At 46.6% G+C, this 24,538-nt stretch overlaps 1 protein-coding gene across 2 annotated transcripts; it reads right to left on the bottom strand.

Moving 5' to 3' along the window:
- Nucleotides 1-680: 680 nt before the first annotated feature.
- Nucleotides 681-24,317, bottom strand: FAM76B (family with sequence similarity 76 member B). Of its 2 annotated transcripts, none has more exons than XM_066586681.1 (10): nt 23,851-24,317; nt 21,461-21,525; nt 18,243-18,297; nt 17,545-17,700; nt 17,254-17,456; nt 13,292-13,339; nt 11,284-11,364; nt 9,989-10,139; nt 8,739-8,840; nt 681-7,585 (listed from the first exon to the last, which is right to left on the bottom strand). In XM_066586681.1, exons 1-10 carry the CDS (start codon nt 23,932-23,934, stop codon nt 7,496-7,498), a joined length of 1,035 nt encoding a protein of 344 aa, XP_066442778.1. In that variant the 5' UTR covers nt 23,935-24,317; the 3' UTR covers nt 681-7,495. The 2 variants fall into 2 exon arrangements, with proteins under 2 accessions (XP_066442778.1, XP_066442786.1); XM_066586689.1 differs by having other exon boundaries at nt 9,989-10,124.
- Between the last annotated feature and the right edge of the window lie 221 nt (nt 24,318-24,538).

Raw genomic sequence — 24,538 nt, 5'->3', positions numbered from 1 at the left:
AAATAAAAACTGAATAAGCGCCTATGCAGACAGCTGCTCATCCCGTGCTGAAGCCCCAGTAACCACTGAATGGAACCGTGAAGAAGCGTTGGGAGGTCACGAGCCGTACATTGGGCCTATGACCTCTCAGCCAGTCACAGGCTTAAGCGGTAATGCTTTTATGGCCACTAAAGCCCTGTAAGTGGCTGAGCGGTCACAGGCACAATGTACAGCTTGTGACCTCTCGCCACTTCTTCCAGGTTCCGTACGGAGGGCTCCAGCGCTGCAGCCAGGATAGGCGCATATTTACTTTTTTTTTTTTCTTTATTCATGTTAAGTCTTAATTTTATTTATTTATTTTTTTTAACGTCCCAGAAAACATTTAAATATTTGTTAAAAGATCCTCAATTGTGACAGTTCTAAGAAACGCATCTCCTTTTCATGGAAAGGCTCTGTTCTTATGGCCCTTTTGCTGAGATCACCTTTAACCCCTTGAGTGGCAGGTTTCCTACCACCCTGTCGTGCCCACCAGGGCAGGTTTTTTAAAATGGTCTAATCATTAAATTTCAACCAATTTTGCAGTTGCGTCTCAAGAACCATAACTTTTTCATTTTTCCATTGACATGGCCATATAAGGGCTTGTTTTTTGCGGGACAAGTTGTGATTTTTTAAACAGGGGGGGGGGGGGGGGGGAAGAAATGGGGAAAAAAGAAAAAAAGGGGCCATGTCATTAAGGGGTTAAATAATCTATTAACTTCCTTCTCTGGGTCATTACGACGCATGGATACCACATGTGTGATTGTATTTTTGATTTTTTACAAAGTAAAGGGAGACAAGTGTTTTTTTTATTTTTTTTATAATTTTTTTTTTTGTCTCTTTAGGGGACTTCCACAGGGACCCATCAGGACCCCTGATCACATTCCGGGGGTCCGATGGTGACAGCCCTTTACATGCTGCAGTGACAGCCCTTTACATGCTGCAGTCACATAGACTGCCGCATGTAAAGGGTTAACACAGCAGAGATCGGAGGTTTTCTCTGATCTCTGCTGTAAGAGCTAGTACCTAGCTGTCCCCTGACAGCCAAGCACTAGCTCTCCCTGCCACAGAGACTATCGGCTTGCTTCTGACAAGCCGATGGTCTCTATGGCAACCTGTAAACAAAGCAGGAGATTGCCAGCATATCGGCAATATCTTCTGCTGGTTTTTCAAAGCCCTTGCTTTGTTCTCTGTGGGACTGTGCAGGCAGAGCACACTGCCACAGCTTGTGGCATTGTGCTCTGCAGCTCCCATAGTGATACATAGCCCGGAAATCTTCCGGGCTATGTCACTATGAGCAGTGGAGCCCGTCCCGGAAAATTTCCAGGCGTGCCACTCAAGGGGTTAAAGAGCGCTGTGCCAATATTTAGGGTATTGGTCCTGCACGGAGGATTCTCTGCCGCACCACCGAGTGCAGATTTCACCCTCTTGTTTGAAAGCGTGAAATTCTGACATCAAAATCCACGGCATGTGTCAATTCCGTGAAGCTTTTTCCCCATGCCACAGGGACATGATCGTTTAAAATCTCATCCATATGGCTTGTACTTCAGTGAATTTTGCCACAGCATTTCTGCCCGGTGTGACCATACCCTTAAAGTTATCCACTATCCACAGGCTAGAGGGCAAGTATCTGATCAGTAGGAGTCCGATCGCTGGGACTCCCAATAATCATAAGAACCGGAGTCTGGAATGTCCCAGAATACAAGAAGCAACAGTCAAACATGAGTGCTGCTACTCCAGTCACCCTTACGGTACTGACAGGGAGAACTTGTATTTTCTTATCTCTGACAGTCATAGAATCATAGAGTTGGAAGGGACCTCCAGGGTCATCGGGTCCAACCCCCTGCTCAGAGCAGGATCCCTAAATCATCTCAGACAGATGTCTGTCCAGCCTTTGTTTGAACACTTCTATTGAAGGAGAACTCACCACCTCCCCTGGCAACCCGTCCCATTCATTGATCACCCTACTAGTGATCAATGATCCCTATTGAAATGAATGGAGTCCCACTGAAATGAATGAAGTAGTACTGTGCATGGAAATGCCCCCATTGAAATGAATGGAGTTGTAGTGTGCTTTGCTCTACCACGGCTCCATTCATTTGGCAACTTTTTGGACGCCTGCTCTTGTAATTAGTTGTTTTTAATTAGTAAATGTTTGCTACAGCCCCTTTAAGGCTAGGGTTGTAATGGTGACAGTCATTGGTGACAATGAAAAATCTCTGCTTTGCAGCAACTCCTAGGCATCTTCTCTATGGAAAGAAAATTTGCAAACCTCTTAATTAAAAAAAAAATTATATCAAAACACTTCCTTGCAACTTATTTTTGCCCATAGGGGAACACTGAAGTTGCCCAGTGGATCCCAGACTCCATGTAAACATACCCTAATGAACACAGTGCGGATCCTATGTACATAACCCTCCGATCATGGCCAGCTCTGTACATGCATTCCGCCTGAGACTATGCAGTCCTCCTAACTATATGCTGGATATTAAATAGGGGGGGGGGGGGGTCCAGTAATACAGTATGGCCGCCTCATGCACCAAACCCAATAGTAACACGATTACACCTTAACATTTATCACACACCACAAGTTTTCATGCTGCAATTTAATTAATTTTTTTTTCTTCACATAATAGTCTTACATCGTTCCAAAAGGATACAGCATGAAGAAAACGCAAAAGAGGTCTATAAAAAAAATAATACTTCTTATAATACAACACACACACAAAGATGACGTTCATTTGACCCCCAACAATAACTTCACCTGTAACTATAAAGCCTCAGGTGGTCGTCAAAGTACTGGCAACTAAATGCCCCCCATGCACAGACTTCAGCGGTTCGAACCTACCGAAATTGGAGCGCTGGACGAATGATGTGTATGGGAGCAGCCCAACTTTCCCAGACAGATTAGGTCGGAGGGTAGAGAGGGCTTGGGGACGTTTTGTCGATGCCCGATCCTTTTGTTCCCCGGGACATGCTAAGCTAGAGCCAGAGCCGTCTGGCTGAGGAATACACCCCTACACACACGGAGGTTTGGCCAAGCCGGACCTTTAAGTATACGGCTGAGGGAAACAACTGTCGGATGATTGATTCTTCGTCTGACAGTTGTTGAAGGTGTCAAGGCCGCTTAAGTTTTGTCATCCGGCTTTCTACATTGGACTAAAAGTAATCCTGAACAGTGCAATATGTCGTTGTAGACTTATTCGCTCATCAGGATTCTGGGAAAGCTGTGTGACATCCCCAGCAAGAGCTGAAGAGGTAACTATACTTGCCATAGCCCGAGTCTCCCCAAGACACAGCTATTAGATGGCTCCACGGAAAAGGGACTTCTAGTTACAGTGGAGACATTTTTGCACTATATGGCGTGATCACATGGCCAGAACTTGGCTGCATTTTAGTATCCATATTACAAAATGTGACAACCGGACACCCATAGTATTACTGAAGTAATATCTAAAGTGATTTAAAAGGGGTTTGGACTTGAATATTGCTGACCTATCCCGAGGATAGATCATTACTATCAGATCGGTGGGATTCTGCTGCTCAGCTGTTTGAAGACGTTGCAGCGCTCGGGCCTTTACTGCATACGAGGCACAGTGCTGTACTTGTCATAGTGGCAGTGCCCGGTACGGCAGCTCAATCCCAGTCACCCGAATACGACTGAACAGCCCTTAGTTCAGTGACCTCACGTTCTTTCATTATGGGGCCTAAGTAGAGGCTGCGACACTCACCTGAGCGCCAAAACCTCTTCAAACAGCTGATTGGCACTGTTCCTAGGCGGATCTCCTCCTAATGGATACCGATGACCTATCTTAGTGCCAGAAAACCCGTTAGAAGGTATAGTCCAGGGCTAGAAAAACTTAACTGCTTTCTTTAAAAAAAAAATTTAAAAAAAAGAAGGCGCCGCCCCTGTCCACAGGTTGTGTGTGGTATTGCAGCTCAGTCCCATTCACTTCAATGACACGGATCTGCAATACCAGACAGGAGGGAGAGGTGTGGCGCTAATTTTTTTGGTTGGGGCACCACGTTTTTCTAATCTCACAGGGGTGCAAATTTCAGGTCCTACAAACGTACTGGCGTATTACAGCCAAAACGGAAAAAAAGTAATAGAAAAAAAAAAAAAAAAAGATAGACTCTGCAAGTTACCCAGTGCAGGCAACAGTGAGGTTAGACTCCGTTATCTAGTCCTGATCACATTCACCTATGAGGAGGGCTACAATGCCTGACTTGGAGCAATGCTTTCCCTGGCCCTTTGGCACAAGAGAGGTTAAATAACGCCTGATCGCTAGATTTTTCTACTTAAAAGTTTTCTGTACAAAAATTAAAACAGTATTTCAATACAGACAAAGGTTTCTATGTACATGACTCCCTCAACGCTCCTATAAATTAAAAAGGTACACCAAAGGCACTTGCAAGTAAAAATCCACAACAGATCTTACAAAAATCACACTTTTTTTTTCCTCGCAGGCACTGTACAAAAGAGGAAAAAAGGAGGAATTGTTGTCATTCTGGTATGAAATTACGAACTACTACAAAGACATGATAGATCTTCTACACAACAGTTTTTTTTTTTAATTTTCCTTAAAAGGGGTAATCTGGGATATTAATGATTTATACCTAACAGATCACTGGGGTCCCACTCCCGGCATCCCCACCGTCAGCTGTAAAAGGGGCGGCAGTGCTTGGAAGAGAAGTGCTGCGGCCCCTTAGACCTGCGGCATCACGGTCATCGGCCAGATGGCCTTTCTGCAGCTCCGTCACACTCGAGCGATTGTGACGGAGCTGCAAATACCAGGCCCAGCCGCTGCACAACGAGGAGGCTGTAGCACTCGCCCAAGCACCCCGCTCCGTTTAAGGAGTTGATCGTAAGGGGCGAGGGGAGTCAGACCCCTACTAATCTGATAACCTTTACTATGTGTGAAGTTGCAGACAGACACTTTAATGTGAATGTTCACGCAAGACCAAAATAGATGCAGAATTCTTTACCGATTTCATAAACTCTATTTGCATTTCTTTCCTTTTCTGATACAAAGCTCCAAATTCCCCGATTAGGGTGTTTTTGTAAGGAAAGACCGGTTGGGTGTAGATGCTCGACAGGACATCTCAGCCATGATAATGTCATTAAAAAGTTGTACTTTTTAATTACATTTTGGGGTACATATAATGTGTTGTAAAGCCCGATTTTTCTTTTTAGGGGTATTGGGAAAACAAACAAACAAAAAAAAAACTCAAAAAAAACCAAACAAATAAAAACAAAGACTTCATTGTTTTTTGCGTTAATAATCTGGTAACACTATCCTTTGCGTCGGCACGATTCAGTTTATGTTTTACTATTTTTGTACATTGTACTTTTCTTGTTTTGCTTTTGTTTCGCTGCATCCCAAGAGCCGTAGCATTTTTATTTTCCCATCACCGGAGATCTACGCGGCGTTTCGTACTTTATAGTTTCAGGTGTTGATACATAGAATGTTTTGATGGTTTTCTATTCTGTTTTTTTTGTATGAAAAGATTGACTAATTTCGACATGTTTGTATTTTATTTTTCCCATCATGCGGGTTAAATAATGCACCGACCCTTTCTTCTTTGGGTTATTACTTACATTGCGATACCAGATTTGCGATTATGTTTTTACCTACTAAATAGGGGGAAAGGTGCAGTTTTGACATTTTTATATTTACTTTTTTTTGCCTCACTAGAGAACTTTAATAATCACCATTTTTTTAATCATTCTTATAATATACTACTATACTTCTGTCAAAAGCGCATGGGTGTTCATTACGGGGTTGAGCTTGTCCTGGTGGGACAAGATTATGAATTACAGGGGTTACCCCATGTAGGAATCCAGAGCAGCAGTTTTTATATTTACACTTATTAAAACCCATTAGGGACCAGACACTTTTTAGGGATTTTACCCATGTGAGAAAAGCAGGAACACACAGCTAGAATGTTGCAGCCAATAGTAATTTACTGTCTCACAGCTACTAGATTCACATCTACACTGCTCAGTACTACTGCATTATGGCCTGCATATGGCTGCTGCTTGTGCCGACACACAAGCAGGGAAGCAGAATCGCCTCTTCTCTGTAAATACCAGCTCTGGGAAGACTGAGAATTAGAGATGCAGCCTGCAGAGGAAAAAGCTGATAAATGTAAGATACAAGTCATATTAGGATCAGATGTAATGTATTTAAACTTCAGGTGTCTATTCAGAATAAGCAGTCGTGTATATAAGCAATAACACTACAATCAATAGTCTAAAAGTAAAAAAAAAACTTTTACCATCTAAATCAGAAGATTTGGAGCTTTGTATCTGTAGAATTGCGCTTGGACTACCACAAGTCAAAAGTTAAAATCAGCACAGAATATTAATTAACATGTTGTAATAGGTGGGCATTCAATAAATCCTTGGATGATCCTTTGCCCAATTTTGAAATAATTTATCCTATATATGACCAGTTTCTGGGATAGCTGGCCGGCAACCACTACGACCATCGCTGCAGTTTTCCGAAGATGGGACGACCACTCTTTTCCTTGGTAATAAAGTAAGTGCCGGTCTACATCTTGCCTTCCAACTAACTAGACAGTTACTTCAGAGTCAGACAGACCCGCAAAAACCCCTGAGGGAGCTGAAAGGGTCAACACGAGTGGTTTTACAGCTGCTTTCCCTGAGAGAGATACAACCCGATAAGAGTGAATACTTTATAAGAACTTCGGATACGTGCGCACAAAATGAAACTTTTCAGCAGAAAAAAAATAAATAAAAAAAAAAAAAAATCACCACTTGACCTCGTTACGAATTTTTCTGCAGATTTCACTCATTGCAATAAATGACACCTGCAGCAAAAATACATTGAAGCTCCATGATACATTTTTATATTAGCAGCATGCTCAATTTTCCGCTACGGATTTCATCAGCTGCAAGAGGAGAATGCCGCAACAATTCCACCACGTGTGAACATACCCTTAGAATTATATATTTTCTACTTTTTTTTGTGGAAAGACGTTTTATACACTAATTAACGGAACGATATTCGTCTTGTCAGCAGGAGGGTCGGGCGGGGGTTTAAAGCACCAGCAATAATTCCGTCATAATGTTGTAAGACAAAAAACTAAAAATAAATGCCGCGGTTATGTATGTGTCACAGCAGAGGTGAAGCGCTCACTACAAATATGAGCTGCCTAATAAAACAAGGCCAGCTGCTGGTTCAGAGTTTCTTACATTTATTGCCATACGCATTTCTCAAAATGGCGCTGCTGTACTGAGGTGTTCTGCAGAAATAACCAGATGTCTTCAAGCCAGTTGAAGTTGTGTTTTTTTTTTTTGTTTTTTTTTTTATCTATGTGATTAATAAGTCCGGTAAATAACTATAAAAACAAAAGGCTAAAAAGATTCCCTTGTTACTAGATCATTTTTAAGGGCTTCACAGAATAAAATAAAAATAAAAAAAAACACACTGAGTCCTCCAAGCTAGACAGGCCCTCAAGGAGAGGTCAGGATGCTGCCGCTTTTGTCAAATTTTTTACCCTTCGATAAAGCTGCGACCTGCTTCAGCAATTCCCGATTTTTGCCCTAAAAAGATGAAATAAGAAATAAATTAAAATATAAAAAAAAGATGCAGATGATGCAGAGGGTGAACCATGAGATCACAATCATCAGGTGCACGATGGCACATTGCTAGCGGCTGGTTAGACATAAGCCTATGTGACCCCTGCAGGTCCTCAGGCCTTGTATAGGCAGCCGCAAGATATCAGTGTAATCAGAGGAATTCACACATTGGTGCTCTTTGCTCAGTCTTACATTTCCCACATCAGGGTACGGTTCCACATAGCAGTCACCGCATGGAGAGAGGACTGCTACGTGGAACCACGTCCATGCAGCGGTTGTAAAGCAATTTTTTTTTCTCCTGTTGCGGGACAACCCCTTTAACAACCCATAAAAGGGGTTTTCCAACACAATAGTTGACAGACTGGGGTTCATCAACCCTGGCTGATCAGAGCAGCAATAAACAGGGGTGGGAGCGAAAGCAATTGGCTCCCATCCCTGTATAGTGGCTGTCGCTTGTAATTGCAGACACAACAGTTGATTTTAATGATAGCCGTGCCTGCACTTACAAGCTCTGGCCACTAAGCAGGGGTTGGAGCCAAAAGATAGGTACTTAAATGATATGGACTGAGTTGGTTCATTGGACTTTGTGGATAATTTAGTGAACCTCCATTCACTGAAGTATCCCAGCACCCCTCTTACATGCATCAAAAGGTCCTGTATACAAGTGCATATAAATTGGACCTGCTAGTGATAAAATAAAATGCAGAGATTGTGATCAGTAAAATCTAAGTGACCATGGGCAGCAACATGTAACGAAGTATCAAGTGAAAGTCTACAGATCATTGCAAATCCTTTTAGAAATAAAATGAAAGATTGGCTCACACAAACACCCAGTGAGAACCTGTCCTAAGGGTGCTTTTACACGTCTGTTGACGTCTATCGCTCTTGTGCTTTCAGACAGGAGCAATAGTTGTGCAGTGAACACAGTTGGAGCACGTCAAATCTCTTCCGGTTATCCCCCTCCATTCACAGCGAACAGGCAGTCGCTCATCTGTGAACAACTGTCTATTTATACTGAGTGAGAAGTCGCTCATTAGTCGTTATATTTCAGTGAGCTGAAACAAGGCGGCCAATAAACAATTTCTCAGTTGCATACCATGTGGGGTACAGTCCCTACCTGCAACTGCTCCACAGACTCTTTGTGAGCCTTCTCCATGCCATTCATCTTCGTCCTCAAATTGTTCTCTTGATACTGGAAATCTGCTTTGAGTTCTGTAAGCTGAGGGAAAAGAAAAAGATCAGACTCAAAAAGGAAATCCTCATCATCTTATAAAATTAAACTATATAAAAAAGGAGGGGAAATCACTGGTCCTCTATCGAAGAGCGATGCTCCTTTCTAATTCTGCAAAAACAACATAAAAACACAGTGAAACAGACATAGAAATACAGCGCTGTAGCACAGAGCCGATATCAGACAGGGTTTTGAGGCTGTTTTATAAGCCTGGTTGCAAAAGGTGCTAGCAACACAGATTTAGGTCCCTTTTACATGGAATGGTTATCAGTAGAGATGAGCGAGCATACTCGCTAAGGACAATTACTCGATCGAGCATTGTCCTTAGCGAGTATCCCCCCCCCCGCTCGGCAGAGAAGGTTCGGCTGCCGGAGCGGGTGACAGGTGAGTTGCGCCAGTCAGCAGGAGGGAGCTCCCCTCCATTCCTCCCCACTGCCAAACTTTTCTCTTGAGCGGGCAGGTACTCGCTAAGGGCAATGCTCGCTCGAGTAATGTGCCTTAGAGAGTATGCTCGCTCATCACTAGTTATCAGCCAAATTCACATGATCCAACAAATTTTTTATTTATTTTTTTAAACGACAATTGTTCATTGCAGGCACGGCCAACGATTGCAAGAACGAATGAGAAATCATTTGCTTCTCGCTGCCGTGTAACAGCATAGGAGTAAGCATCACTGGGACGAGCTGCCGGGCATCGTTTGCCGGACAGCTAGCCCTGTGTAAATGGCTTTTTTTGGCTGGTTGTGAAGAGACGAAAGAAGCCTCCCTTTGTTAGAAGGGAGATCTGTATTGATTGGGGTGCAGAAAGGGTCAAATGCAAAAAACGGAGGTCACCATGCATCATACAGAAGATCCCCATGATGCACAGGGCAATCAGGATAATGGATTAGGAATTAACATTCAGTTGGAAATGCACTTCTCCAAAGTAATATCTCAGACAAAGTTTCATGAGACTGCGCACCGTTAAGGAGGCACAGCAAATAAATGCTTTACCGCAATGGTGGTCTGCGACAAAACCGCATGTCTTTTTTGAATGCACCACAAAGAATAAATAATGTGTCTGTAGGAATTACTAAGCAGTGTGAACGTGCAATCTGTAACAACCGAACAGATTGTCATCTTGAGCAGATCACTTACCTTTTTATCTTTTTCCAGAATCGTCTGATCTCTTTGCTGCAAGAGCCGTTTCAGCGACATGACTTCCTCTTTTAACTGACTGATAAGGACAAAGTTGTCTGTACCACCAGTGTCCGTCGACTGATTGATCGAACTACTAAAATAATACATGCTGGAATTTAAATATTTATTGTAATATCAAAAAGAATACGATTTCTGTAATGTGAGCATAAATTTACAGAGCAGAATCTCACAGTGCAAATGTAAGCGGCTTTACAAAGAGTTCCTAGCAGCAGTGGGCACAACTAAAATCCATAAACCGCAAAGATCAAGGACCAAAACAGCGGGCATGGTCTAGTACGCCTGAACACTTGGAGAAGCGCAGATTAATTTTCACATTTTACATTTTTGGTAAATAAGAGGAAAAATACCTTGGGGAAATTCAAACATGGGGTAAGAAAAGCTCAAAAAGTTGAAAAGTGCCTTTAAAGGTTTATTGACATGGCCTATTTTGGACCTAAGGATGCAACAATTTTTTGGAGCCACTTTCAAAGAGCCTGATCCTTAAACACTTGTCCAGAACTCCTACTTGGGCCCATAGGTACCATATAAAAAGCATACAAACTGAATCCCTAGTGGTAGAATGGGAAGTAGCGATTCAGTTGGCAAAATGAAAGACTATAGGCAGCTTAAAAGGGGTTATCCAGGGAGAATACTATTGATCACTTATCCTCAGGAGAGGTCATCCAATAGTTGATCGGCTGGGGTCCAGATCAGTTGATTGTGCGCCCACTGACAGAACTGCAATTACACAGGGGTCGGAGCGGAAGTCTCTACTCCAACCTCTGTGAGTTGGCCGGCGCTTGTAATTGCAAGTGCAGCTCTCATTGAAATTAACGGGAGCTGTGTTTGCAGTTACAATCGCCGCAGACACTTCACAGAGATTGGAGTAGAGACTTCCGCTGTGTATTTGTGGCTCTGGCAGCAGGCACACAATCAGCTGATCGGCCAGGGTCCCGAGTGACGGACTCCAGCTGATCAACTATTGATGGCCTAGCCTGAGAATAGGTCATCGATAATAAAAGTTCATAAATGTCCTGGACATTCCCTTTAAGGTTCAACAATTCAGGACCAGCCCCTGTCCATATGTCTTAAGAAATGTGGAAGGTTAGAAGGGCTGTTTAACGGGTTGCCGGTGCATCCACCACCTCCAAAAGTAGCAGCGCACTTTAAAGACTCCTTAAGTAAAGAACTCTGAATATACATGCAGAACGGTACTATACAAGATCACATACTCTTACTTTTAATACACATACCTGTCTCCATTGGATGGCTTGGATTCCAATTTGGGCTTTTTCTTTGGAGTTTCATTCTGAATTGCTGTAGTAGATTTATGACTGCAATAAGAAAAGCCCATAAAGCTCACTGACCTCCATGATGAACATCAGAAACTCAGTCTTAAAAATCTATCCTCCAGGCCTGGAGAAACAGAGATGGCCGAACCACTTCTCTGGCTACCTAATGTATGCTGTGTAGAGAAGAGCGAGCACGCTCGTTTAAGGCTGATGCTCGATCGAGCATCGGTCTTGTCGAGTAACTGATTATTCGACCGAGCACCATGCAGGGGGGCGGCGGGGTGTCTAAGACACTACATGCTGCTCACATGGGCAGGGCTGGTCAATCAAAGCTGGAATAGTGCCTTAGACTAATGATGCGTACAAATGTACAGTCTGCATCAGGTAGTCAGAGAAGCAGTATGGTCATTTTTGCTTGCCCAGAGGGTTGCTTTAAAACAGTACTGTCCCAACAGGTCAAAGTTCTAAAAGCAAGCAGTCCCATCGGTGGATTGCTGCAAGTCGTGCAGCTGAAATCCCCCATGATTAGCTTTTTGTGGCTAAAGATTTCCCCTACAGCAAGGAAAATTTTGTAGTACATGGATTCATTAAAATGAATGGACTGGCATCAAATACACTGCGCTTTGCATGTGGGTCACCCACTGGGCACAACTTTAAAAGGATATTCCCAACTCAACAAGTCATACCCTAGCCACAGAACATCTTACTTATTGGTAAGGGTCTGATTGCCAAGACCTCAATAAACCACGAGATCTTTCCTGACACATCCTGAAGTCTTGACAGCGGTGGTCGCACATTTACTTCAGTAGGACCACCAGAGATAGCCCAGATCCGCTGCTGCTCAGAGGTCCCACTGAAATGAATGGAGCATCAGCGTGCATGAATGGCATCTACTGCCATAACTTCAGCCCAGTGACGGGGTTAAAATTTTGAGATGGGACAACCAATTTGAACGGATCTTCTGCTTAATGCAGTTTTTTTTCTTCCTTTTTTCAAATTTTCTCCCATCCACTGGATAGGTTAAAACTAGAGATGAGCGAGCGTACTCGGAAAAGCACTACTCGCTCGAGTAATGTGCTTTATCCGAGTATCGCTGTGCTCGTCCCTGAAGATTCGGGTGCCGCCGCAGCTGACAGGTGAGTCGCAGCGGGGAGCAGGGGAGAGCGGGCGGGAGAGAGGGAGAGAAAGATCTCCCCTCCGTTCCTCCCCGCTCTCCCCGCTCCGTGCCGGCACCCGAATCTTCAGGGACGAGCACAGCGATACTCGGATAAAGCAAATTACTCGAGCGAGTAGTGCTTTTCCGAGTACGCTCGCTCATCTCTAGTTAAAACGGATACATCAGTGAGGGTCCAACCCCTGGGACCCAGCACCCATCGTGAGAACAAGGTGTCCCATTTCCGCATTGCTCCTCACTTTCAGATGACTTCGCCCAACGGCAGGGAGGTCATTGGATGGAGTGCAGGTTATGCATGTGCGGCCGCCACTCCATTAATTTTAATTGGCTGACGGAAATAGATGAACACTTTGCACTCTGCTATCTCCCGAAGTCTCACTGAAAATTATTGGACTGGCACTACACAAGTGCGACCTGCACTCCATTCAGTCTTCTCCTCGCTGTGGGGGCCGCAACAAAGTGAACCAGAGAAATGGGACCCCTGTTCTTGGGATCAGTGGAAGTCTCAGCGGTCAGTCCTCTATACATCTACCAGTTTTTACCCATCCCATAAATGAAATAACCCTCCTTTAAACGTCACGATCACAGATACAGTTTGCGATGCAGAGTGCTGAGCCGAAGCCAGAAAGGAATCCAGCAGGAAGGGGAAGTTTAGGTCCTTCCTTTACATTTCCCTCTTGGTTAAAACAAAATAAGAAAAGAAAAAAAAACAAAAAACTTTAAAGACATTAAAGAACTCATTCCTGATCTGTATTGTTGCAGTATCCCTCCTCAGTATTGTACGATTGCACGTACCTTTGCTTCCAAATTCCCTGGTCTCCTTCAGGGCTTAGACTACTTATTCTAAAACAGAAAGAAAAACACAAATTTAATTATTACCCATCATGTTTTTAATAAAAAAGCAATATCTACTAAAGAGTGCTACTAAAGAGAAAATATACATCCTTGTAGTTCCATTTTAACAGACCTAAAACCTACCACTCCGGATAAGAGCCCGGTGGGGGCTGAACAGTGGGTCTCATGTGAAAGGGTTCACCAATGTCAGTTTCCTGATCCCAAGATAGGCTAATGGAGGGGAGAACTGACCTCCATATATAAATGAAAGCAGTATGGGTTATCAATGTCTATCATACACCGGGGACGGGGGCCGAGGTCATGCAGAGGCACTCTGTCTGGAACAAAGTGAGTAATGGATTGGTCCTTCTCTAAAGGCTTCCTATGGCCTTTGGTGCAGGGGATAGGCAAGGCGGAGAGGACGACAGCCCTAAGGACAGAAGATCAAGAATCCCATGAATGACTGCTAGACAGCTCCTGGGGACTCTGTCCGCAGAGGGAGATCTGGGAGTCAGTCTCAGATGGCTATTTCTCTGTGGTGATGGAGGGACCTGGGCTGAGGACCAGGCCAACTGCCCATGTGCGTCAGCCTGCGTAGACCTGAAAAGCCAGGACCTAAGTTAGGAGTGCAAGCTTGCAGGGGAGGTGCTGCTAGCTCGGAGCCCTCTCCCCAGAAAAGGTGTGGGAAGGAGGGGAGGCCATGGTAGAGTGTTGCTCTAAAGAGTTTGAAGATTGAGGAGGCCGAGGCAGATCTCACCAGATAGCTGCCCTGGAGGTAAGGAAATACTACGTGTCCCAGATGGAGGATGTAAAGGAGGAAAGTTACCATACTTACCTAGCCTGGGATACTTCCTTTCTAAGATAAGGAGCTTGGCCTGGATAGTAAGAGCCCAGCAGTGTCCACCTCTGACTCACCTCCCCCTGGTGAGAAAGTGCTCTGGCCAAGAGCTCACCACATTAGGGTGGACCCTTTAGCTGACAGGTCACCGAGAAGATAGGACTTGTCTGTGCCTTCTTTTCTTCTGGAGGTAGGACAGGCAACGCAGAGGTTAGAGGCACTTAGTTTTCCCTTCTCGTGTAGGGAAGCAGGGTGATCTGGTACCAGCCCTGTATTCCCAACTTAAAGAGGGAGGGGGAAATAAAAATTGTAATTGAAGACCTGCAGTGGTGGTCTGTGTACTACCGACACTAAGCTAAAACGGATTTAGCTCAGTGCCTGCAGGAGGGGTATAGGTGGTGGGAGGCATGAGCAATCTTATGCTTCGGTGTCCACCTCCTAGTGGTAGCAGGTACACCCAAGGTCTTAAGGCCCTTTTAGACGCAACGATTGCTCAAAATGTGTTCAAACGGACGAAAACGAACGATGGTTTTGCTTTACTGTACTGTAACTGTACACCCTGGCAGGTATGTACAAAGCGAAACAGGGCATACAGTAACCCGTGAGGATAGCACAAGATCAGAAGAGATCCCACACTATCTGGCAGCGGGAGCTGGCCGTCACTGATAGCTGGCCTTCCCCTACAACAGTGGGGGTGCATCGGAGCAGAGATCCTCGCTGATCTATGTAGATCACGGCATGTGAAGTGTTCAGAGGGCGTGCGCTCCCTCTGTGGAGTCATCGGACTCTTGCAATATAATCGCAGAGCGCCTGACGAAAGAATATCTAGGTATAACACAGGAAATTGCGTCAGCAGCACCAATATAAACCCTAATCTGGGTTGGGCCAATAGAGGCAACAGCCAAAATATTCAGGAGACCGAATCCCACTCCTGGAAAGTATCCACAAAAGTAAAGGAATACTTTGGCAGCATGCAAGGGTGCTAATTAGAGATGAGCGAGCACCCAAATGCTTGAGTCTGCGTTATTCGAGCTTTTCGTAAAATTCGAGAGCTCTACTCGAGTAACGAACCCCATTGACTACAATGGGAGACTTGAGCATTTTGGTGTGTGGGACGCCGGGTGCCGAGCTTTTTTTCTTTTCCCTAGTCTCTCTCCCTCGCCAGCCAGCCAATTTGCCAATGATGCGCGCTGCGTGGGCAGGGGCCAAAACAGGGACATCACGACGGAGAGGAGCCAAAAACTGGGGCGGGGTCGAACACGGCTTGATGCTCGTTCGAGTAACGAGCACCATCGAGTACGCTAATACTCGAACGAGCATCAAGCTCGGCAGAGTATGTTCGCTCAAGTCTAGTGCTAACCCATAGAAAAGTTTTATTCTTCCATGACATACAAAAACGGTGACGTTTCAGCCATATTGGCCTTTCTCAAGAATCTCTAGGTGTCTGGTTTGGGTGTTCTCTGAATCAGCATGGTGAAAGAATCAGTAGGTGGTTTGAGTAAATAGAAAACATGGAGTTTTGTGAATTGACATTTGAAGAGTTTACTAACACAAATCTTTAGTCGGAAGAAGTAGCGAAACCAACTGCTGCCCAAAAGAAAAACCCTCAATGTAGCATGCGAAGTACAAGATGATTAAAGGGGTTGTCCCGTGCCGAAACGGGTTTTTTTTTTCAATAGCCCCCCCGTTCGGCGCGAGACAAACCCGATCCATGTGTTGAAAAAAAAAAACCGGATAGTACTTACCTGAATCCCCGCGCTCCGGTGACTTCTTACTTACCTTGTGAAGATGGCCGCCGGGATCTTCACCCTCGGTGGACCGCAGGGCTTCTGTGCGGTCCATTGCCGATTCCAGCCTCCTGATTGGCTGGAATCGGCACACGTGACGTGGCGGAACTACGAGGAGCAGCTCTCCAGCACGAGCAGCCCCATTCAACACGGAGAAGACCGGACTGCGCAAGCGCGTCTAATCGGGAGATTAGACGCTGAAATTAGACGGCACCATGGAGACGGGGACGCTAGCAACGGAACAGGTAAGTGAATAACTTCTGTATGGCTCATAATTAATGCACGATGTACATTACAAAGTGCATTAATATGGCCATACAGAAGTGTATACCCCAACTTTGTTTCGCGGGACAACCCCTTTAATGCATTTTCGATGCTCTTTGTAGCTTCTGCAGTACGTCAGAACAGCCGATGATTTACCAGCCAATAGTGGAATCTTAGGAGGGCGCGTATAAAATAGTTGCTTTGTCCCGACAGCCAAATCGCTGTGCCTTTTTGGACACAAGCAAGTACGCCCCGCCTAATGATAACCCCTCCCCACGAATCGCTGAATGATTGTCATTTAAACCAATCGAAAAGCAAACAGCCAAACAATGGTTTTTATGCGGACTAAAAGTCAGCGATGAACGAATAATGAACAAAAAAATGCATGATTGCTCATGTTTACACGTAACCATTACCGCTCACTATCGGCTGTTTGAACGAATTTTGAGCGATAATCGTTGCATGTAAAAGGGCCTTTACTGCATCCCCCAATGACAGAGAAGAAGCCCCTTCATGCTCCAAGAAACTAAATCAGCACACGGCTGCATTGTGTAGTCTTGATAATGGGACTATGGATGATAGTATAACGAGCCTGTAATCTACAGGCATAAATCTTCTAAAGTTCTGTAGGTTACACAAGTTAAAGGGGTTTTCGGGATCCTCATCCATCAACAATGGACAGTGGGCCGAATACAGTCATTAGCAGACATGGGAGGAAGTGGGCACGATGGCTTCACTGCCATTGAAACCAAGGTCAGTAACAGGAAGTGGAATAGCAGCGCGGAACTCCCATTGATTTTAATAGAAGTGAAGCCAGTAGTCCCACTTCCTTCCCATCTGCTGCACTGGACAGCGGGCTGGAAGATCAGCTGATTGATGGGAGATCCAGAGCGGTGGACCCCGGTCTGATGACCTTTTCAGAGAGTAGGTCATTAGTTGAAAAATTGGAAGACAACCCCTTTAATATATTACTGCACAATGGAATATAGTAAAATCTCTCTAAAATGAAACCTGTAACCCACGGTGATACTTACTTGTGGTGGCTGCCGCTATGCCTGTGGTGGTGGTGATGATGATGGTGGTGGTGGTGTTTAGAATGATGCTGATCTTTCTCAGTAAGAGAAGAGGATGAAGAATTAGAATGGGTGGAGCCCAAACTTTTCCGCTGCTCTTTAGTCTTCTGGAGGACCCTCTTGTAGGAGAGCGTGCAAAGCCAACACAGCAACTTCCCATCAACCTGGAAGAAGTCAGCAGATTAGAACGTTTGCAAAACCAAAACCCACGAGAACCACATGGCATTATTGTAGGTTTTCCACAGATCATACCTTCCTTCTGCCTTCTTCCTTCCGGTCAAAAGCGCATTGCTGTTTGCATTGTTCGCAGGTTTGTGGAGGTCCGTATTTTTTCTCTGAGTTGGTGCAGCGTTGACACTTGGTGCCGATGAACGCTGCTATAATGTTACAGTACTGACAAGGCTTGGGCTGCAGAGTAGAAAGAGGGGAAACCGTAAAACAAAAGGTTATTTAGATTTCGGATGATAAGTTACGGCTCACGTTTCTGTTCTACTGTTGCATTATGAAACAGAAAAGCAAAAATGGCGTGCCAGACATGTGAAAAGCACAGGGACCAGCGGCGCTGGATAGAACCAATTGACTATAATGCACTCTGTCCGGTTTCTGTCATTTACAACAGAACCCCTGGAACCCCTGAACACAGCCCAACATATTAATGCAAGCAGAATTACACGGTGTGCAAAGGGGAAAACCCTCAGCCATTTGCTTCAATCAGATATACACAGATGATCTTCAAGAAGCTGTACAGCAGATGAATGCTGATAGTTGCTTAAGTTATTCTGCACAAATAATGAGGGGTATTCTGGTGAGATGTTGTTGTCCCCTATACACAGGTGATTGGGGGACAACAATGTCGTCATTTCTGAAGAGAATACTAATTATGAACCGCCTAGAAATTCAGGATTTAGAGGTCGTCCACACGAGTAAATGTAAACTAAAGTGCAACTTACCGTCCCAAACTGCTTAACATTTTGTGCGCACTTCTTGCATATAGTGTTGGTTTTGCTAGAGACAAAAAAAGGCAGACAAAATCAGTAATAGTATATAAAGCGAACATCGGCACTTCAGCTTTATGATAAAAGAAAGACGAATACGAAACACAGTAAGAGCCCTTAAAAGGTCGTTCCATCTCTGGATTTCCCCCCCCCGCTGTCCTGAAGTCATGGCAGCAGAGGCCGTGCATGCGAGTCGCTGCTCCATTTATGGAACCACTGGAGGTTGCAGAGCTCAGGCATTCAGCAACGTCTGTCAGTCTCACCGATGAAAGGAGCTGTGGGACCTGTACACGGCCAACGATGGAAGGAGCTGTGGGACCTGTACACGGCCAACGATGGAAGGAGCTGTGGGACCTGTACACGGCCAACGATGGAAGGAGCTGTGGGACCTGTACACGGCCAACGATGGAAGGAGCTGTGGGACCTGTACACGGCCAACGATGGAAGGAGCTGTGGGACCTGTACACGGCCAACGATGGAAGGAGCTGTGGGACCTGTACACGGCCAACGATGGAAGGAGCTGTGGGACCTGTACACGGCCAACGATGGAAGGAGCTGTGGGACCTGTACACGGCCAACGATGGAAGGAGCTGTGGGACCTGTACACGGCCAACGATGGAAGGAGCTGTGGGACCTGTACACGGCCAACGATGGAAGGAGCTGTGGGACCTGTACACGGCCAACGATGGAAGGAGCTGTGGGACATGTACACGGCCAACGATGGAAGGAGCTGTGGGACATGTACACGGCCAACGATGGAAGGAGCTGTGGGACCTGTACACGGCCAACGATGAAAGGAGCTGTGGGACCTGTACACGGCCAACGATGAAAGGAGCTGTGGGACATGTACACGGCCAACGATGAAAGGAGCTGTGGGACATGTACACGGCCAACGATGAAAGGAGCTGTGGGACATGTACACGGCCAACGATGAAAGGAGCTGTGGGACATGTACACGGCCAACGATGAAAGGAGCTGTGGGACATGTACACGGCCAACGATGAAAGGAGCTGTGGGACATGTACACGGCCAACGATGGAAGGAGCTGTGGGACATGTACACGGCCAACGATGGAAGGAGCTGTGGGACATGTACACGGCCACTGCTGTCAAAACTGCCGGATGCGCCGGTGGCAATATCTCATGATTGTTGTGGTTCCAAGCGGTCGAATCCACACCCATTAGCAATTATCCCCTATCCCGTGGATAGGGGGATAACGTACAGAGGTGGAAATATTCCTTTAAAAAGCCTAGGCCACTTTTGCAAACGAATTTTTTCTCTTGATTGCGCCAAAGCATCAGCAATGAAAAAGTAGTAACTTTGCATTGCATCTTGCTTAAAAATTTTCTACCGTGTTGCATCTACAGATCTCTGCAGAACTATGTGTAACCATGGTAACAGAACAAAACAAACCCTGAATTGTTTACATTTGCAGTCAGATTTTCTTCCATCAGCATCAGTCCCCTACATCTGTGGGCTGTAAATCAGCAGAAACGGAAGGCAGCAAGACCAATCTGTAAAGGGTTTAATTCTTGCCTTACAACGGAGACACATAGGAGTTGCAGAGACAAGCTGATGGGACATTTTTAATTAAAGCGACTGCTCCTAACTGCCTGATGCACACTGCGCATTAGTTTGCATCATTAGTCTAATAGACTACAGGCTGCTATGATTGGCCAGTGCTGCCCATGTGAGCGGCATTGGCCAGTCAGTGCAGCAGGCAGGGTCTACAACTACCGACACATTAATGTACAGTGTGCATCAGGTAGTCAGTAGAGATGAGCGAGTATACTCACTAAGGCACATTACTCGAGCGAGTAGTGCCTTAGCCGAGTATCTCCCCGCTCGTCTCTAAAGATTCGGGGGGGCCGGCGCCGGTGACAGGTGAGTTGCGGCGGGGAGCGAGGGAGAGAGATCTCCCGCCCCAAATCTTTACAGACGAGCGGGGAGATACTCGGCTAAGGCACTACTCGCTCGAGTAATGCGCCTTAGCGAGTATACTCGCTCATCTCTAGTCGTCAGCCATCTTTGTTTGTCCAGGACCAGGGGGTCACTTTGAGCCCCTGTTCAAGAGTTGCTTCATTTTAGATGCATTGTGACAATTAGAATACAAATTGTTTGCTTGGACAAGGCTTTCATCACAACAAACTGGGTCAGTGAATATACAAGCAAATCAACCCATAGGTGTGTTACCAGGTTGTCCTGTGTAGGCGGCATCCGGTACTTACAGCAATGACTCATGTAGTATATGGCTGTGATAAGTATAAGTGAGGTGACAAGTTTGCGCACTATGGCTACTGACCAATATGGACGATGCAGAGTAATACTAACAGCCCCTATAGGTCAGCAGACAATAAGAGGGGAGTCAAGTGCAGAAGAAGCCCTTCCTAGGACTTGCTCAACCATTTCTCTGCCAGTTATGGTGTCCAGTTACTATCCTGGGTACGTTCTCCTGGCGAGATTCTAACAACATACCAAGGAATTGCAACTTGAGCTTTAAAGGGGTCTCCCCAGGGTACACTTCATTTTTGAGATGCCCTTCCAACATGATCTGCACAAGCTGCAGATCCACAATGCAAACCATCTCCACTGATTACCTGCCGCACCTGAACTTGTCATTACTTCCACTGACAAGCCCAAGTGCAGCCTGGCAGTCAGCGTAAACCCGCCCAGGTTTGCGGCGGACATTTAAAGCGTATGTGGGCACCCCAACGTACCCAACACGACAATCTACAGTTTGCAGCCTGTTCACGGGTCGCTTATCCTTCTGCACTTTATTTTGCTGTACCTCGAAAGGTCTCCCGCCGGTAAGAGAGATTCTGCTCTTGTAGAGGCCCGATTACACGTAACGATTGTCGCTCAAACTTAGTTACCACAAATTAAAGCTACACGATAATCGTTGCGTCTAAACGTGAAGCCGTCGTGCATTTTTCGTTGCCGGCTCGCTCGCTTCTCGTTACGTCTAAACGCTTTTCCGTTCAGCGTTTCACATACAAGTGAGTGATTGTCAGCGGTGATCTGCCTGTCTAAACATTCTACATGAGCGCAAATGAATTAGCAGTGGCAGCAGCACTCGTCCAAGCAGCAACTGGCTCGTGAAAATGGGGCGTATGACATAACGCAAACCCCTACAATATGACCCGAGATCCAACTTGAGACAGAACCGTCCTTACCTCTCCTGCTGGAACTCTGATCTGCAGTAGGTGCACTTCACGATCGGATGAGCAATACGACACTCCTGGAGAAAACAAGATAGAGAGCGGAGGTTAGGCCGGGTGAACCGCGCAAAACAACTTGCAGAGAGCAGCGCGCCTTACGAATAAAGACGGGATTCTGCGGACCGCCTGTAAGAGGAGATGCACATGGGCAGACTATGCACAAACCACCCTGTGTACCAGGCGCCCCCTGCTGGAGACTCCACACCTGTATATTGAAAGAGCGTGAACACGTGCAGCACCCCACCGGTCAGTTCGCGTGCGGATGGATCGAGTCCATTCTATAGAAGAGCCTTCTATGCGCACAAACACAGAACAGGCTGCGTTTATTTCTCCCGCAAAAACGAGTAATGAAAATGAATTCTCTGCGTATTGTGCGCAGATTTTGCGTGTAAACGCGCTAATGCGAGTCCATCCGTAGAAAGATGAGGTTATCTTCAACAACCCCTCTAGTAGGCGCCAATACGTGGAGGTCCATGGAGGTCTTCGGTCAGGTGCCTAAGAGGAGTCATGTTCACCGCCGTCTAGTAGAGAGGAATAGGTTTGGGTTTAAAAATGTGTATTTCCAGGTTTTGACCTTTACTGCAGATCTCCAGCACAACGCCGAGACCCCAAGGATGAAAGGGCAAGTGGTGCCCCCCGCCAACAGAGCCCATGAATGACCGCAGAATTTCATCATGGCGATGGACACTCAGAAGACCGCTAAAAGGTCGGTGACACCATAACACCCGGCCGATCTGGTGAACAGGGCTCTCTGGCCCCCTCGGGGTTCCTGCACCCCCTACAGTGAGGAGAGGACTTAGCGGGGTGCTGCGTGCGCTAGAGCAGTGGTACGGCAGCCACTTCCAAAGCAGAGGCACCGGCGGGGTACGACCGGGGCATTTCCATCAGCCCCATTGAAACGAACAGAGACCTGACGGCGCTCCAGCGGGGGGAAAAGAGACCCCAGCGACCAGCAGGAGACCCCCAGCGACCAGCAGGAGCCCCCAGCCTCCGGGCGGACGGTAACTGGTGAGCTCCAGACAACCCCTTTAAAATCAACAGGAAGCAGAAATCCCTCTTCCTCCTCAGGAGGTTCTGCAGCAGCTGCACGGCTCATACGGTAGAACACCTTTCCGTTATCAGGCCAGGCTTACGCCAACGGGTCGGATTCCACAGCGGCAGACCCGCGATCGTCCACGGAAAGTAACTGCGAATGGTCACGAGAGATGGCGGATGCGAGTAAACCCCCGCGCTGATGTAGGCGGGCGCACAGCGCATCGTCTGCGGAAGAAACATCCCTCGCTCTCAGGCAGCCGTTCCGTCCATTGTCCTACGAAGTAGCGAGCGTTTCAGCCGCCCCTACGGAATCTGACGCAAAACTTGCATCCACTGACTTCATCAATGGAGGCCGTCCGCGCAAAAATACAGCACGCTGCGATTTTTTTACTTCCTACTCGCACTTCTGAGCGAACCGCTGAAAGTTCATGCCTTACGATGCCCGCGGATTATCTGTGCGGACGCTGATCGCGGAACCCGCAATTCAGATCCGCTTGTGTGAGCGCGGCCTAAGAGTGCGTTCAAATGGCGAAATCCAACAGCGATTTTTCTGCACAGGTACCGCCTCTAAGAAGCGCACCAGAGATCCACGCGAGGCGCACATTTCTGCCGCAGTTATCGGGCGGCGGATCCGCTTGGGGTTTTCCCGAAGAAGACGCCATATCCGGGACCGACGGATCCCTTCTGTTTCCCGCAAGCGCAAAAAAAACGTGGCTCGGATTCCCAAGGAAGGAAACTCGACGCACGGAACCCACCACGAATTCCGCGCCAAAAACATCCTAAATGCATTTTCCCATGGCGAATTCCGCGCATAAAACCTGCGGTCACGGATTTATTCCTATTCACGGGCAAAATCACGCAGAATTCCCGACACGGATCGCCGGCGGAGTTTGACTATTGCAAAGGCGAGATCCACAGCGGAACGACCGCGGAAAATTCGGAATGTACGCCTCGTTAGCGCTCGGTCGGACCTAACTGACCTGCTAGGAGGTAAACAATGGCGCAAGCGGTAAATGGATTGTGCCTGAACGGAACCTCCTAACTATGATGGATTCCGTTTGGCGCCGTTCCGCACGCCGCTACCTTCACAGACAAAATAATGCGATTTCATCCAAAATTAGCGCAGAATTGGCGAATCCAATGGCGGCCTGAAGGGCACAAGAAGCCATCAGTACAGTAGGGGGCACTAATATATATATAGGGGGCACTAATATATATAGGGGGCGCCATAGCCCTCCCTCCCCCATCAGGCCGCCGTCCTCAGTGACCTGCGCTTCCCCCGCACTAGGCCTCCCGTCCTCCCCACAGACCTTGCAGAGCTGCTGCCCCTGGGAGAGCTCCTCGAACGGGTACCGCTGGTTACACTTGGTGCAGGCGTACAGAGCCGAGGCCATCCTCCGGCCGCAGTCAGCTGGAGACGGAGCGCGGACGTCTTCTTCTGCTCGCTGCCTCCCGGACGGCGCCTCCGGATTTAGTATTTCTCTGTGTGCAGCGCCCGCCCGTCGCAGAATTTCTTCCTCGCTTTCGCTCCACCTCGCGTTACACAATCCGCCCACAGGATGAGGCAAGGAGGCCGAAACCAAAGACGACGACGGACAGGCTCAAGCCCCGGCTTTCTCCTCCGCACTCCCCGCTTACTATCGCCGCTTGTGTTTTCTCTCCGCCCGCCCGGATTACGAGAGAAATACAAAATAACAAACTAAAAAATAAACAAAAGACTTAAAAACAAGAAAGATGTAACCGGATACTGACAAATCTGCATCACCACAAAGGAAGGGCCGCGGCAGCCAATCAGGACGCTTCTCTCAGGAGCGGGAAACACCCGTTTGAATTTAACAGCCAATAGGAAGGAAGAATCAATAGGCTCTCCACCAATCAGAGCGAGGACGGCCAGGAAGCATCGGGGAACGCGATTGGTTGCTTGAATCTAACCAATGAAAATAGCATTAGGCGGAGTTTTTCTTTTTTAACACGCCTATCATCATTTTTTTAATTGGT

The sequence above is a fragment of the Eleutherodactylus coqui genome, chromosome 1 (genome assembly GCF_035609145.1).
Source record: "Eleutherodactylus coqui strain aEleCoq1 chromosome 1, aEleCoq1.hap1, whole genome shotgun sequence".
NCBI lineage: Eukaryota > Metazoa > Chordata > Amphibia > Anura > Eleutherodactylidae > Eleutherodactylus > Eleutherodactylus coqui.
Note: the sequence above shows the minus strand (reverse complement) of the source record. Positions and strands in the feature narration are given on the sequence as shown.

Excerpts from the sequence above, each read along its gene's own strand:
- FAM76B (XM_066586681.1), bottom strand. The coding sequence starts at position 23,934 with ATGGCCTCGGCTCTGTACGCCTGCACCAAGTGTAACCAGCGGTACCCG. Across the intron at positions 11,365-13,291 it reads CAGGGAATTTGGAAGCAAAG|TCATAAATCTACTACAGCAA; the intron begins GTACGTGCAATC and ends TTCTTATTGCAG. Across the intron at positions 10,140-11,283 it reads AAGCCATCCAATGGAGACAG|CATGTATTATTTTAGTAGTT; the intron begins GTATGTGTATTA and ends TTTAAATTCCAG.